Below are 14,746 nucleotides of genomic sequence, written 5' to 3' on the forward strand. Positions count from 1 at the left end.
GACATTGTTCCTTTCCGATGCCAATTTATTCATCAAGAGTTAAGATTGAGCGTAGATAATTAAGTGCGTTAGAGTAAATAAAATTAAAAGCAGTGCACTGCAGGTTTGAGACTATAAAATTCCATCAAACTGAGCAAAATAGTAACATGCATGCATATTGACTGAGAAGATTTTAAGCTGAACAATCACAATAGACATGAAAAAAAAGAATACAGAGGTAAAAAAGAATTGAGAGATGAGTATACACATAGAATGAAAAAATGGAAATTTGTCGTTGATCGGAAAATGATGTCATTTTTAAATGGAGGGGTAAATATTTTGTTGAAAGATCTGCAAGTTGCAGAAAAAATAAAACAGCAGTTAGAAAATTAACACAGCGGAAAGAAAATATTACATGTAATTGCATTCTCCAAGGTATTCACGACACACAAACATGAGAAATGAGGCAGGGAATTACTACGGAAAACCAACGACATTGAAGATTTCCTTCCATAACTAATTTGTCCAAACGGTAAGGAAGTTTTGATTATAAAACTTGTCGATGCATAATTTTAAGCATATTATTTTGTGGCAAATAGTCAGTTTGTTGAAATTCTCGTGCAGTGACAGAAATATGTCAACCAATATAGTCTGTGATTGACTCTGAGGATTGCAAGCTACTGATGCGTGCAGGTTGTTGAGGACTTAAAAATAATGCGATAATATGATAGAATGCGTTTCTGTTGACACCACAGGTTTATCAGCCTACTATGACTTGCCAGATGGGAGATGGATATTCCAAAAATGTGTAGACATTTAGAGTTTGACATGGTGATAGAATTTTGTTGGAATATTAAAGGGCTCTCTGAGGACTTTTTCATCTTCATAGTACGTAATTGTCAAGAATAAGATTCCTAGCGGTACTTAGTTGTTGTTCTGGTATGGATAAAAAAAGGCGTGGTGTACTGAGAGAAGTTGAATGCAAGGAGAAAGACTCAAGGCTTTTCGCACATGCTGGAGAGGGACAAACAGATAATGTCAAGTACCTGGCGTCATCGATGGGGCTATCTGTGCAATGGCACATGCCACTGTTTCTGGGACTTTTACTCCCTCCAACTGGTACTGGGATTTTACTACCCTTAGCGTTCAAAATTTTTTTCCTACAACACAATTGCACACACAAAATGAACTAAATTCTAGCTAAGTTGACTTCCAATCACTGAAACTTCCCAAAGAGTTATCATCTGCTCCGATAAAATTACGTTTAAGCCATAGTGAGGAAAAGCGAAGGGTTAGTTATACCAAAAAGTGCTATTTTGAACCATTAAAGATTAACTTATGTACTGAGATAATCCTTGGCCAGTTAAAACCTTACAAGAGCGAGAGTATATCCAGTCATGCTACTCCAAAAAAAGACAACAGTGTGAGTTATCAGAATCTGAAGTCTGCACTCAACAGGCAAGGAAAAAGGAATACAGAGAAAAGAGTAAAAAAAAAAAATTTTTTTTTGTTGGTTCCCTGGAGAGATTTGAACAACTTGCAAAAGAGGAAGCAAAAATAAAATCGTGCTGATCAAAAACGTCAAGCTTCAGAGGCACACCCTGTGAGCATTCACCCGAAATTCCCGACTGCAAATCCACACGCTGAATGAAAGAATCCGTATTGGGTTAGGGATTTAGCTTTAGTTTCACATTAATATTATGAAGGTCAAAGTTGATGGCTGAGCTGATTAAAAGAAAAGAAACTGTACCTCATTTCTGCATTTTGGGAGTTGGAGTCATTTTCTAGGACAGGAGACAGAGTTATTTGTTTCGTGGTGTCTTCGTTTGCATCAAAATACACCGATGATTCATCTTTGCCAGGACTCACTGAGTCTCCGTTGGATACTATGACAGGGAAAAATCATACAACTTTAGTGCTTTATAGGCTGAGAAATCAAAAGTACACTGAAGTAAAAAGTTAAAGAAACCGTTCGTATTCCTAAAGCAGGTCTTAGACTGGAGGAAAAAGATTTAAACCCCAGACGATAAGCCAAAGTAGTGTTTTCAAGTGGTTTCAGCAGGTCGAATTGAGAGGTACATTAGTTTTAGCTGGTCAGTTCCTCTTTCCGTGATTTTTGCAAATAACAAGAGCCAAAATGTCTCAAAAATTTCGAGACCATCTCATGGAACAAAGAAAGAAAGGTAATTACAATGTGATTGACTTTATCTTTCAACTTCAACTTTTGTTAAAGTAAAAGAACCCGCACAGAGCATGGGGTCAGCGGCTCTCTATGAAAGTCGATGAAACTTTAATAGATTGATATAAAGTTCATAATTAAGGGAAAGCCAAAAAATTAGCTCACTTTTGCGAGTAGAAGCCGAGATATTCGCAATTGAATCCGGACTATTTTCTATCATGCCGCAGCATGGCGGAAGAATTCCGAGTCCCCTCTCCTCTCGTTGTTCAGCGTTCTCGATCAGACCTCACGTCACTCACGTGAAGATAGGTGCTTATGCGCTCGGCTGGTGCGAATGCCGTACTCCCTCCCTCTGCCCGCATCTGTCAATTTTGTTTCAGCAACTACATTTCAGATTAAACCGGCCGGCACGGGAGAGGTGCGAGAAGCAGGGAACTCCATATCGCACAGCCCGAACGGAGCGTCCTAATGAAAGGAGTGAGTGTAAACAATGCGACATCGTAGTTACCTGGTGGGGAGAGGGGGTTTCCTGGCCGAAGTGCTCAAGGAAGGTAAGGCGACACGGAGAATTTTCCTTCGCCGAACAGAAAATAGTCCGGGTTCAATCGCGAATATCTCGGCTTCTACTCGCAAAAGTGAGCTAATTTTTTGCTTTCCCTTAATTATGAACTTTATATCAATCTATTAAAGTTTCATCGACTTTCATAGAGAGCCGCTGACCCCATGCTCTGTGCGGGGTTCTTTGCCGCCCTCGGGCCTTGCCATGGACAGGTTTGACTGTAGTTTTTGATGCGTATTTGCTGCTTTTATTTTTTCTGAAAAAGGCATTGAAGCATGATTTAAAAACTAACCTTTATTGACTTCTAATTTCTTACAAGCTGCAGCATTGTTATTTAGGTTTCCTGAGAGATCAGAGTTGAATCGATTTCTGTTAGCAACACAAATTTTCAGTTTTCCTGCTATTGGAATCATTTCGTTATCACCTGAAATGAAAGAAATACATAGATGAAATTACAAATAACCTTACGATGGTACAATAGATTGCCAAGCCAGAAAAATTCTTCCGTAAGAATGAAAGATACTGCAACATTTGGTATGAAACAAGGCATCAAATTATAGGCAAGATATTATCCTTGCTTGTCCCCAGTTAATAGTACAAATAATACTAATTGTAAGAGCGTAGCTTGGTGCTAAAACTGTTTCTATATTGTATGCACTCAAGATATAATTAATTGCTAATTCAATTATTATGAGACATTTTACATCAAGTACTATTCTGAAATTATTTTATTTGATGATGTGCATTGCTTGACAAAAAATCACAAGGTATCAGAACACAACAATTTTGCGTTTGTGGAAAAAAAAAGTTTTTAGTGTAACTGCTTTGAATATAAACATCTTGAAGAAAAAAGGCATGACATCTCAAAAAAACCCTTTGTTTCAGAGGTGACCATTGGCTTTAAGTCATTGGTTTTCTACAAGAATGCAAAAAAAATGCTCGATTTTGCGCCTGTCAAGGCATGTAAACGTAGAAGGGAAAATTTCTATGGGTCACAAGTCGAAAATCAAAGAGAAAAGGGTTAAAACTTTTTGGCAGGAATTTATACAAAAGGAAACTGGAGGGACATTTGGCGGGTACATGAAGATGCAGAATCTTTCGAATCCTGTATCTCTGATTTCCTGCGCATTCCTTCAATGAAAAATATTGCAAGACAACTGATTGTTTGGTAAGAGAGGAAGTTAAATTTTTTTTTATGTAAATTGCATTTGAAAATAAAAAAAACTGAATTCCTTAAGACACCACAATAATGGAATCATTGGTAAGGGGGAATTTGGAAAAAAAACTGACCTTCTTGCTGATCATCATCGGTGTTTGTTTTTGCTGTCAGTAATGATTCCCAGTAGTGTTCGTCATCCTTGTCTCCACCAGAAACTTTGTGGTTTCCTAAAGTTCCATTGCATGTTTTGTGAAATTTAACATCTTCTTCAGACGGCTTATCAAGCTTTGACACATCCATTTGGAAATTAGACTAGAAAATTAATGAGAGAATGATTAGGTAAGTAAGTTTCAGAAGGCCAAACTTACAGAAATAATTTCTTTTTGAGGCTCTTTTATCGATTCGAGAGGACTCTGCAGAAGATTTTTGGACACTTTTCGATGAGCCAAAGGTGAAAAGAAGAGGGAAAATTTCTTGGGAAAAATTGGAGATCGATAAGGTGTCAACGGTAAAAACAATGAAGCTTCATTCGATATTTTTTACATCCATTTTCGGACAAAATTCTTTTTTACTAGAAAACTAACAGATATTCATCCTTCATTTTTCGGGTTAACTCCAACATACCATTAGGAACTCAAAATGAAAACATGAAGTCTTGTGGCAATTGGGTTTTCTGGTAAAGAGCAGTGTGTGCAAAAGAAAAATACGAATGGAGTCATTGCGCTTTTGCTGCGGATGGCAGATGTGATGATGATTGTGTGTTGAAATTATTACTCACCAAAACTACCGGTAAACTTGGCCGCCTATCAATGTCATGTTCATCATTTTGAGATCTACGTACAGCAACATTCCGCATGACATCAAGCTCGTATACTATATCATCAAATGCTGCTTGCTGAAGTAATGGTGGCTCTAAACCCGATCTGAAAATTCATGCATGGTTCATAATTATAAATAATCATGTAAGAATAATAAAAAAAGAACTAAATTAAATTTAATCACAACTATTAAGATTTTGATCGATTGATTTGAAGAGGATTCTGAAGTCTGTAAATGCATTTATCAATGCAGACAACTACCATTGTCAATTGGATATTTGAACTTCTATTCTACCAAGCTAAGTAAAAACACTCTTTGAACCTGCAGGCATTTCTTTTGGTAAAAGATAAATTTATTGGGAAAGTTGAGAATATTTTTCCATATTTATATTTTTATTTTATTATACTTTTTGCAAATAATTGTATCGAGTGGATTCAATTCTTTGGCCTAGGCATTTCTAATTTTAAGTCATCAGTGAAAGAACAGGTTCTTATTAGTTATTAAGCATAATCTTTTTAGCCCATTTTGTTGCATATTTTGTTGCCTTTGTTATTATTCTTTATGTAATTATTTATGTATCTTCTTTCATTGGGACTTGGGACTCTGGGAAATTTGAAGTAGATAAATAAATAAACGTTTTTCCCCCAATTTTTCAGACAATTTTGTATGCTATACAATATGAAATAGCTGAAAATTGCAATGAAAGATGTATTGATTGATGTATGATGTAGGAAGGGTTTGGCAACAATTGAATGTTTTTACAGTTTTTTTTCTTTAGTAGCTCTGCAATATTGCAAATTAAATTTATTTATTTCCATTAGCACAGATGATGGATTGTTCAGACCTCGGTAACTAACACTATGGTGGTTTTTAAATTTGGATCATGAGAGATTGAGTTACTTATAGTTAAAGAGGCCAGTAAAAGGCTGTTGACATGAAAATATGGAGGAACTCAATAGGTTCAATTTTTCAATTCCTGACAAATTCAAACCTTCCAGTTCACCTCATTAAAATGAAAATTAAACAAAATTATGCTTGCTAAACAGTGGATTTCAGACTTTTGAGATGTGCCCGACGAGGTTTCTGTGCGATTTTGCCTGCAAAGAGTCTAATCACTTGTCTGTATCTTTTGCATACAACAGACTCATTGTAAAGATAGTTATAACTAGGAGGCAACTGAAATCTTTTGAAAAATATAATTTTTGATAAAAAGTAAGTAACTCTTTATCCACTGAATAAAAGGCCAATGAATCGTTCTAAAAAATGATTGAACAGGATTTAATGGCACATTAAATAGGGTCCAAACCTTATTTTTGTATTTACAGTTGGTAAACTCCAAGCTCTGGGTAAAGAAGGCTGGAGTTCGCTAAATTTTTCAATCCCCGCTATGTTTAGGCACCTTGAGGCAGGTGACTTGCTTCTTTCTTTACTTCTCCGACTATTATCACTTTTTAAACTAGTTTTGATATTGCCATTTTCTCGAGTCTGGAAAAAAAAAAAAAATTAAGACATTTTAAATGAACTAAGGTTTGGGAAATGGTCTCATTTCGAAGGTTTGTCAAAAAATTTTGTGGATAAGTCTCGGCAAATTATGTAGAGAAATAAATGATGCACTTGGACAATGAAAGTTTACGGCAAGTGCATTTGCGACGAAAAAATAAATTTACAGTGTTAAGGTAAGCATTTTTTTTTTTTTTTTTTTTTTTTTTATTATTATTTAGTATTATTATTTTTAATTCAAAAGTCCAATGGTAAAACCTATGAATTAGGAAATATGTCACTTACTTGCTGAGATTTTTTATCTGTGTTCTTTGTGGAGTCTTCACTAATTTTTGAAAGTTCTATGGTAGGCAGAGCGCCGGCTAGTAGAATTGGATTACTTTGACTAGACTGCTTGGGTTCTGCAGCTATCGGATTGGTGGACTCTGTTAACAGTGCAACCTACACAAAACATTATCGAAAAGTTAGGAAAAATGACATCTAATAAAAATGAAAAATAATTTAGTTAAATGCCTATAGGCAGGTATATGCTTAGACCCCGTTGCTGCAGCTTTAGTTTTAAGCCTCAGCGAACCTTTCAGGATTTTCGTGGAATTAAGAACAAAAAAATTTGCATAATCTCTGCAGAGCTGATGAGTCAATGACTTGGGCTTTTCTAGGACGCCTTCATGAAGGAAAGAAGGTGTTGGTTCACTTTTTGGCACGGAAACACATGATTTTTCCTTCTTTTTGCTAAATCAGAGTACCATGAAATTGCATAAGCGTTTTATCCTTTTAGCCTAATGCGGCCTCCCTTGAATTTCTGTTCTGCGAGACAAAAAACTGTTTACGAAACCATCACTATCCAGGTTAAGAAACGGTGATTCCAGAATTGATGAGAGTACTGAAGGACATCCTACAAGGGGCTTTCGAGGACTGCTTTCAGAAATGAAAGATCTTGCTAGGACAAGTGATTCAAACACTGGGGGAAAGTTTGAAACAGCCCAAGTGCATTTAAAAACCACCATTACATCAATTTTCCATTAACTTTTTGAACCAACCTCATAAATGCGCTGTTCTGATGTCTAGAGTTAGGTCAGGAGTTTTACTGCTCGAGATAGAATACTTTTCAACTTACTTGAGAAATGTTGTATTTCATATGTTCAGGACTTTGAAGGTTCTCTCCTTTCCACTCATTATCAGTTTCTTCTGAGTCATCGAATTGGGATTTCCACTGAGAGGCTAAGGTTAGACCTATGGACATAAGTTCAGTATGAGTAAAACACCTAAAGATAAGAGTAAGATCATGGTAACAACTGAAGGAGCTCCTATTAACTAAAAAGATAAATTAACAAAATTATGTATCTTACTGCGCAACTTAAGGATTATATGACAATGCAGTTTACTCGCTCTCGTTTCGAAAAATCCAAAAAAATCCAAAGATGTTCACAGTTTAATTTCTTATTATTCCTAAGGCTATAGGCCAACAGTTACAGGCATGATGAAGAGTTTTTGACACTAGAGGGTAGGAAAAAAGATAAATTAGAGATGGTAACATCCATGAATAGGCATTTAAAAAGAAATGGGTTAGCAAAAAAATAGAAAAGGCGGTGTTGTTTCTTTAGCTCTACAATGGGAATAGATCATTCGTGCAAGCGCAGATCATCTACCCCTCGAGAGACCCATCAATACGTGTTCAATCAATTTGCTTGAAAGTAAAAATATAGATTAGACCACTTGTGCCAACTTGTTTAGATGCAACAGATTAAAATACAGTTAGGCCTCAATTATCCAACATAGTCAAACTTGAGTTTTTGGCCAAGAGCAAGTTCGCTGACTTGACAAAAACAGGTTTTTTTGGACAAGAATAGAACATATATGTGGTACTCCTTCCCATCCATTCATTGACTATATTTTATTAAAATGACAGAAAAATTGGCCAAGCTTAGGCTTTTAGGTTAAAGACAGAGCCTGAAATGAGATTTATTCAGCTTTTTTTTAGTGGTTTCGAACAATTTGACTTTTACAATATGCAACACGGCCCTCGGCACAAATTGTCGGGTAATCAGGGTATTACTATAAGTCAAGGTGTATGGTAAAAATTATTGTAAACTGAGCATGGAAAGTTAGGCATCTCTCAACAATAAACGAGAGAAAGTCAACTAGTTTCGATTGAGAACAAAACATAACTTACCGCCACCTCCTCTAGTGACTTGTTGCATGGCAGAAACATTATCATCATCTATCACAGCAAATTGAGTAAAGGATGCATCTCTATTTACAAACGACCGGCCGGAGAGCGGTCTATTCACAGGTTGCCGTCTGACAACGCGCAACTCCTTGTTGTTGGCAGCGGATGTAGGCCGCGTGCTTTCTGTAGGGTAGTTACTCACAGTGCCCGCTTTGTTATCACAGGAGTACACAGAAGCATCTAATTCTGTTACCGACTCATTTTTGGGGATCAGATTGTTGATCGACTCAGTATCACCAGCCGGGCTATCGACCGAAAGTCTCTGTTTCGAGCGGTCCTGAAGCAGAGATGGAGGGGCTGTTACTACACGTATTCTTCCGATTGTTGTGTCAGACTTCTTAACATTCTGATTATGGGACTGTGTCTTACTGCGATGGATCGCATCTGACTGGCTGCGAGCTGAGATCATGACTGCATCGCCATCTACGTCCGCGTTATCCGCATTTGGTTGTTGCTGCGAAGATGGAGGAGTTGAACCTGAAAAGAGTAATTATAAAGTAAGTAAGATAAAGTGATATGGAGTTCAAAAATCTAATTCTACAAAGGTAGGTTTGTAGTCCTGAAAAATAATTTAATTTTGAGCGCTTAGTGACCAAAACAAAAAGATTTTTAAAAACAGCAAAAAAATTTGACTAACACGTTTTTGAGAGTAAAAAAACTCAAACTCTTTGCTTGCTTGTTTGAATGTTGTTGTACTTGTTTCAACAAGTAGGCAAAAAGTTTTGTTTCATGAATGTTGACTTTCAAAGTTTAATTAGTCGAACACTCAAGTATATTTTATATAAGGGGTCAAATTGATTTTTGGGACAGCACACAAATATGATTGAAATGTCTGACATTTATTGATTGACTTCATGAAAACTGAACTTATTAGCTTTACCTGTACTTTTCATGAATGTATTTCTCAAAAAAAAAAAAAAAATCAAAAAATTTTAGGAAACAAAGCAGTTTCTTCACAGATAGAAATTACTGCATACTCAAGGTATATTGGGATCATTACAAATAGTTCTGCGTTTTCTTTCATTTTGTTTATAAGATAAAAATAGCCTTATTACTGGTATGTCAGAGCACCATTGTTTATTTTGATTAAATGCAATGGGAAGAAAATGGAACAAACCTTGGTTTGGTTCAAGACCAGGCATTGACACAGCGCGTCTCTGTGAGGACTTTTTGGGAGAACCAGTCTGATTGATTGGGGCGCCGTCCTGTTGTTCAGCCGGCCACAGCCTGTCCATGATTTGCTTGTAGCCTTCCTCTGATTGTAAGTCAATTGGATTACGATGCATTTGCTTGTATTTCCGTTTGTTTTCTAAATCTAATTGCGCTTCAAGCTCCTTCTTATTATCAGGCTCGATATTTTCTTGGTCGTTATCCAGTGTCGTGGTTATCAGTTGGTTATTCTGTCCTGGTCCGACAGAAGTGGTTAGCGGCCTAGTTATAATGGCGGGAGAGGTGTTGTTGATGACTTGTGCTGTCGGGTTTTGAGTTTCATCAAGGTTATGTACGGTTATTGGCATCGTTCTCTCCCAATCATATTGATCACTTTCCTTGACTCCTCGCCTTTTCATGCATCTTTCAAACAGCCCTGCTAACATGTTGTAGTCTGGCTCGTCAGCATATCCTAGACTCTGCAGCAAACCATGACAAAAAAATGATTATTATAAAACATAATAAATACAGATCACACAGTGAAAGATGTAAAAATTAGTGATAATGTATGTATGTACAAACTTATTGGATAGATTTAGCTTCCATAATTAAAACATTTCTAGAAGTAGAGCAGATTTCACAGGATGAAAAAAATTCAGGTTTACTTGACAGGAAAAAAAACCCAACATGAGTTTGAGGTTATGATTTGACAAAAGCACCCGACTAATAAATTTGTTTCTTTTGCAAACAGAAATGTCCCTTGTCTGTGCTGTTTCAGTATTTCTACTGACATTTATTTTTCCATGGGTAAATCGTTGCACAAATTAGTCCGAAAATTTCAGAGTCTTTTCTCATAAGAGTAAAGAAGAATCACTAGAAATGTCTCCCAAATTCGTATGACAGTTCTCCTACATACAGATAAAATGTAAGAAATACTGAAACAGCACAATTGAGTTCATTCTTTTGTACAGGAGACTATCAATTGCAGTTAGTTTGTAATTCAATATTCTAAAAGGTTTTGAAGGGCTGTGAGGCTTCCTTAGATCAAATGATCCTGCAAAAACAATAGTAAAGATTCCTTTCAGCCAATCAAAAGCCATTTTTTAGCCAAAGAAATATGGAAAGGCCAACTTGTGTCAGTGCAAAAATCTTAAAAGTTGAAAATGTTGTTCATAGATTTGTAAAAAAAAAAAATAATAAATGAAATAATGTGAATAAATGGTAAGCAAAAAGACTCAGCTGCTTAAAAATGTTGAAATACAAGGACTTGTTAAAATGCGAGGGTGAGATTGCGAGTCGAATTTTCGCGGGGGATTATGCTCAAGTTATCCACATACAGCCAACCTCCATCACAAAAAATCGAAACTCCTCCTGGTTGACAATGCACCTACAGCCTTACAACAAATGGACGTGTTTAAGCTAAACGGAACTATGCTAGACGTAAGCGCTATGCTTTTTAGCATAAATACGTCCAAATGATTTTCATGTAGGGAGCAATGACGACCACATCAAAAATTCTCGACGCACCTTCCAAGGTGGGTCGTAAAATGGATGCATGCAAACCTTGGTCGCAAGTCATTAAATTACGGAGTTTAGTTTTGGATTTTTGGTGATTGTTTTTTTGTTTGGTCGGTTGGTAATTCTGTGAAATTCGGCTCAAAAATGAGTTGAATCCACTCACTGCTTGTTTTCAGAATTGATTTCCATTTTTTAGCTGTTACTCTTTCATGTTGAAAATTTTTATAAGTCCTGGGAAAAAGTAACATAGATGAGTATAAAAAATACCTGAATGTGTTCTAAAAATTGCCGCAAGTCAGATGGTAAATGTTTCAGAAGGAGTCTATGATCGTATTTTTCTTTCATTAAGCCTACTTGTTCCTTGTCTTTGATTTTTCTCCATGGTAACTGACCGTTTACAAATTCGACCAACATATAGAATAACGACCAAAGATCATCATGCCGTCCCATTTCCTGCAAATTAAAACCAACAGTGTTAAAAAAGTAATAAAATAGAAATCTAAAAGAATTGATACCGCCTGGGAGCAATTTCAAGGATCTGATAGTGGAGTTAACAAGACCTTGTCATTCCGAGTAAGAGGCAGAGTGCCAGTAATTTCCATTTTCAAAGAGCAGAAGGCATCATGTAGCACTTTCTAAACATAAAATTAGGGATACAAATTGAGTTTCTACTGAAACTCTTTATTTTTTTTAACGTAAGGACTGCTCCCAAAGAAGAATTTGCACACAAAAATTGTATTGCTTTATCTGAGAGTGCCTAATGAGCTGAGTTCGCAGGATTTATCATAATTTTTTTTTTGACATGGGAAATTTGAGAAAAATAGATTTATAAGTGAGAAAATTTGCCGCTTTGTGACATCATCTGGCGGCATTTTCCATTTAAACACAAGTATTTTAGCAGATTACGTTATTTTGTCATATCTTCTCCAATAATTGTCCAATTTAGAAACCAAGGATAACCTCGTACTCAGTTTTCCTAGCAGTAACATTTTAAACATGAAATCCACAAAATTTAAGACACATGCAAATTTTCTATCCTTACAAGATTGGTTTCATCCTTTGGGAAGATGCTCCAATTAATCAGTATTACAAGGAAAATTCAAAAGTTCCTTTAGCTTTTCAGAATCAGTAGTTTTGAAGAGGACCTTACCCTTACCTTGTTCTTATGAGCATTGATAGAAGCATAACGAACAGTCCCTCGAAAACCAGCTGCAGCACGAGGTGGTCTAACTTCTCCGGATGCAACTGTATATTGTCTGGCAAGGCCAAAATCTAGCATATAGACTTTTCTTGCATTTGAGCCTCTTAAACCGATTGAAAAATTGGACTAAATTGGGGAAAAAAACAGAGGTCAGTAAATTCACTATTAGTAAATTTACAAAATGGGCTAGTTTCTTTTTTTCTAAATTCTTTCCTTGTCTGATCAGTAATCTGGATATCATACTGGGTTCACCTCTGACGGTGGCGAGGACTGCAGAAACTAAAAAGTACTCCCCATCAGACTATAATGTCGTTTATAAACGTTATTGCCTGTATGAACTATAAATGTAGTCTGGTCTAGGCACATGGATATTTTTTACAGATTGATAGTAGAGTTAAAGAAAAAAGGTATCTCTAACTCTTCCAGTTTAAGAGGATGTAAGATATTTGAAGTTATTGCAAAATTTTCTCAACTTGAAATGAAAAAAAAACCACGATCGGATTTTCCTTTTGGCCCATGTTATTCAGTTGCCAGGAAGAACTCTGAAACTAAAAATATGAAATTTTCGGGGCCTTCAATGATGTAAAACGAATGTTTTTAAACCTTGGAGTTGGGTACTTTTCTAAAGAGACAAAACTGGCGCATATCTTTTCCATGTAAAATGAGAGAAAAAAATTGGAAAAAGAGACGCTTGTTATCCTACAAACTACTCTTTAGCAATAAAACAAGATTTTCCTTTTTTCCCAAATAGGGCTGTTTCCAAAGCAAGATACTTATTTGTGACCATGAAAGAGGGATAGAGAAGACAGACAGACTCTGTCAAAACCAATAAGACACTTACAGGTTTGATATCTCTGTGCAGGAAACCGACTTGATGAATACTCTGGATGGCTCTCAAAATTTGAACGCCCAGCCTCAAAGTTGTAGACAAAGAGAAAGCACCCTTCGGTTGAGCACGCCTAAGTTCTGCTAAGTTCTTCCCTTGCAACTGCATCACAACATAATTAAACCGATCGTTTCTACCACAGCCTATGAATCGACAAACATGTTCTTTGCCTGGAATTGAAAGAAAAAAAATAAAATGAATAGAAAAAAGATCACACAAAAGAATTCAAGAAATTTTAGTCAAATAATAATTTAAGATTTTATAGACTATCCCTACTTAGTTATCAAAACTAATTAGTCTCGTTTTGTTTAGAACTGACAATAAAACTAAAAGATCATTGATAAGAAATCCTTTGATGTGACCCGAGAAAAGACAAAACTTTTGACATGGAGGTCAACTTTTAAAGTTAGCTGTTAAGCGTGTAATTAGAAACGATACAGACTTTCTAGGGTTTTGAGCAGTACTTAAAAAAGATAAAACCTTAATTTACCTACTCTTGATAGAGAAAAATATTCGATTAGAAAAGAAGGGTTTTTTTTCTAAAAAAAAAAAAAAAAAAAAAAAAAAAAAAAAAAAAAAAAAAAAAGAAAGACTTCATCTTTGAAGTTCAAATCAAATCTTCACTGTTTTGCCAGCTCACACACTCTCTAGTTTTCATGATTCAATTACTTAAAGTGATTCTGGGTGAGCTAGGAACAAAATCTGGTAAAATGTTGCGCTGCCACAGGGTATGTGTCTTTGAATAATTATCGTACATCCAAACTAATGCAAGAGACTAACTAATAATGTGTGGCAGCATTATAATGAGTAGTAAGACATCATATTTGCGAGACTTCATTGAAACTTTATATGTATCAGATACTACCGTTGCCGGTCATTGCTCATTGACTCAATATGTAAGAGAGAGATGGCTTCAATGATTGATGTCTGTTACGGAAGTTTTCGATAGATTTTCAATAAATCCTTACAAATTTGATGTTAAGCTACTCAGTATTGATGCTGCTAGGTACACACTGTGGATAATTTTCTTGCATTTACTTGTGCATTGTCATAATTATTGCTTCGGTCTGTGGAGTGTAGCCAAGTGCTAGAAATAATGTAATATTTTTTGAAAAAACTTACATTTTGTTGATACATATAAAATTTGACCAAAGTTTTTCTACATAAAATATGCTGCCATCTCTGATGAGAACTGAACACTATGCATGGATTAAAGTGTTTTGATTATTGAGAGTTTTATGATCCGTTAATTTGTTATCAATTCTTACCACAGTCTGAAATTAAGTTTTGGCCTTTGTGATTTATACTTTGTGACCCTGACAATGAAGCGCTTGCTTCGAAACGCTTTGGTCAAATTTTATATGAATCAATAAAATGTAAGTTTTTCAAAAAAATGTTACATTATTTCTAGCATTTGGCTACACTTCACGTACCGGTACATTCAGTACTACTACCTTTTAGACATTGTTTAATACAATGTTTGCTGAACTTGAATTATTGCTTCTTTAGGACCGAAACCGTGTAGCAGCGCAACTTAGAGGCAGATCTCATTCCCTGAAACTTTGAG

The 14,746-nt window shown here is 35.8% G+C and overlaps 2 protein-coding genes across 8 annotated transcripts in view; both read right to left on the minus strand.

Moving 5' to 3' along the window:
• The window catches only part of LOC109030472 (matrix metalloproteinase-2), a 364,259-nt gene that overhangs the window by 76,658 nt on the left and 272,855 nt on the right, over nt 1–14,746 (minus strand). The gene's annotated exons all lie outside the window — the stretch shown is intronic.
• Nucleotides 1–14,746, minus strand: part of LOC109030298 (tau-tubulin kinase asator) — a 68,167-nt gene that overhangs the window by 11,137 nt on the left and 42,284 nt on the right. For 4 of the 5 annotated variants that reach the window (XM_019041203.2, XM_072303224.1, XM_019041210.2 and 1 more), the window contains exons 4-16: nt 13,135–13,349; nt 12,249–12,419; nt 11,360–11,545; nt 9,543–10,053; nt 8,369–8,902; nt 7,313–7,428; nt 6,481–6,636; nt 6,002–6,180; nt 4,655–4,799; nt 4,008–4,188; nt 3,010–3,141; nt 1,730–1,865; nt 1,026–1,139 (exon numbers count right to left, since the gene is read on the minus strand). In XM_019041203.2, the coding sequence (XP_018896748.2) occupies nt 1,026–1,139; nt 1,730–1,865; nt 3,010–3,141; nt 4,008–4,188; nt 4,655–4,799; nt 6,002–6,180; nt 6,481–6,636; nt 7,313–7,428; nt 8,369–8,902; nt 9,543–10,053; nt 11,360–11,545; nt 12,249–12,419; nt 13,135–13,349 (2,776 nt within the window). The remainder of the gene's footprint in view (nt 1–1,025; nt 1,140–1,729; nt 1,866–3,009; nt 3,142–4,007; nt 4,189–4,654; nt 4,800–6,001; nt 6,181–6,480; nt 6,637–7,312; nt 7,429–8,368; nt 8,903–9,542; nt 10,054–11,359; nt 11,546–12,248; nt 12,420–13,134; nt 13,350–14,746) is intronic. The other variant, XM_019041225.2, reaches the window with a different exon arrangement.

The sequence above is a fragment of the Bemisia tabaci genome, chromosome 8 (genome assembly GCF_918797505.1).
Source record: "Bemisia tabaci chromosome 8, PGI_BMITA_v3".
In the NCBI taxonomy this organism is placed as follows: Eukaryota; Metazoa; Arthropoda; class Insecta; order Hemiptera; family Aleyrodidae; genus Bemisia; species Bemisia tabaci.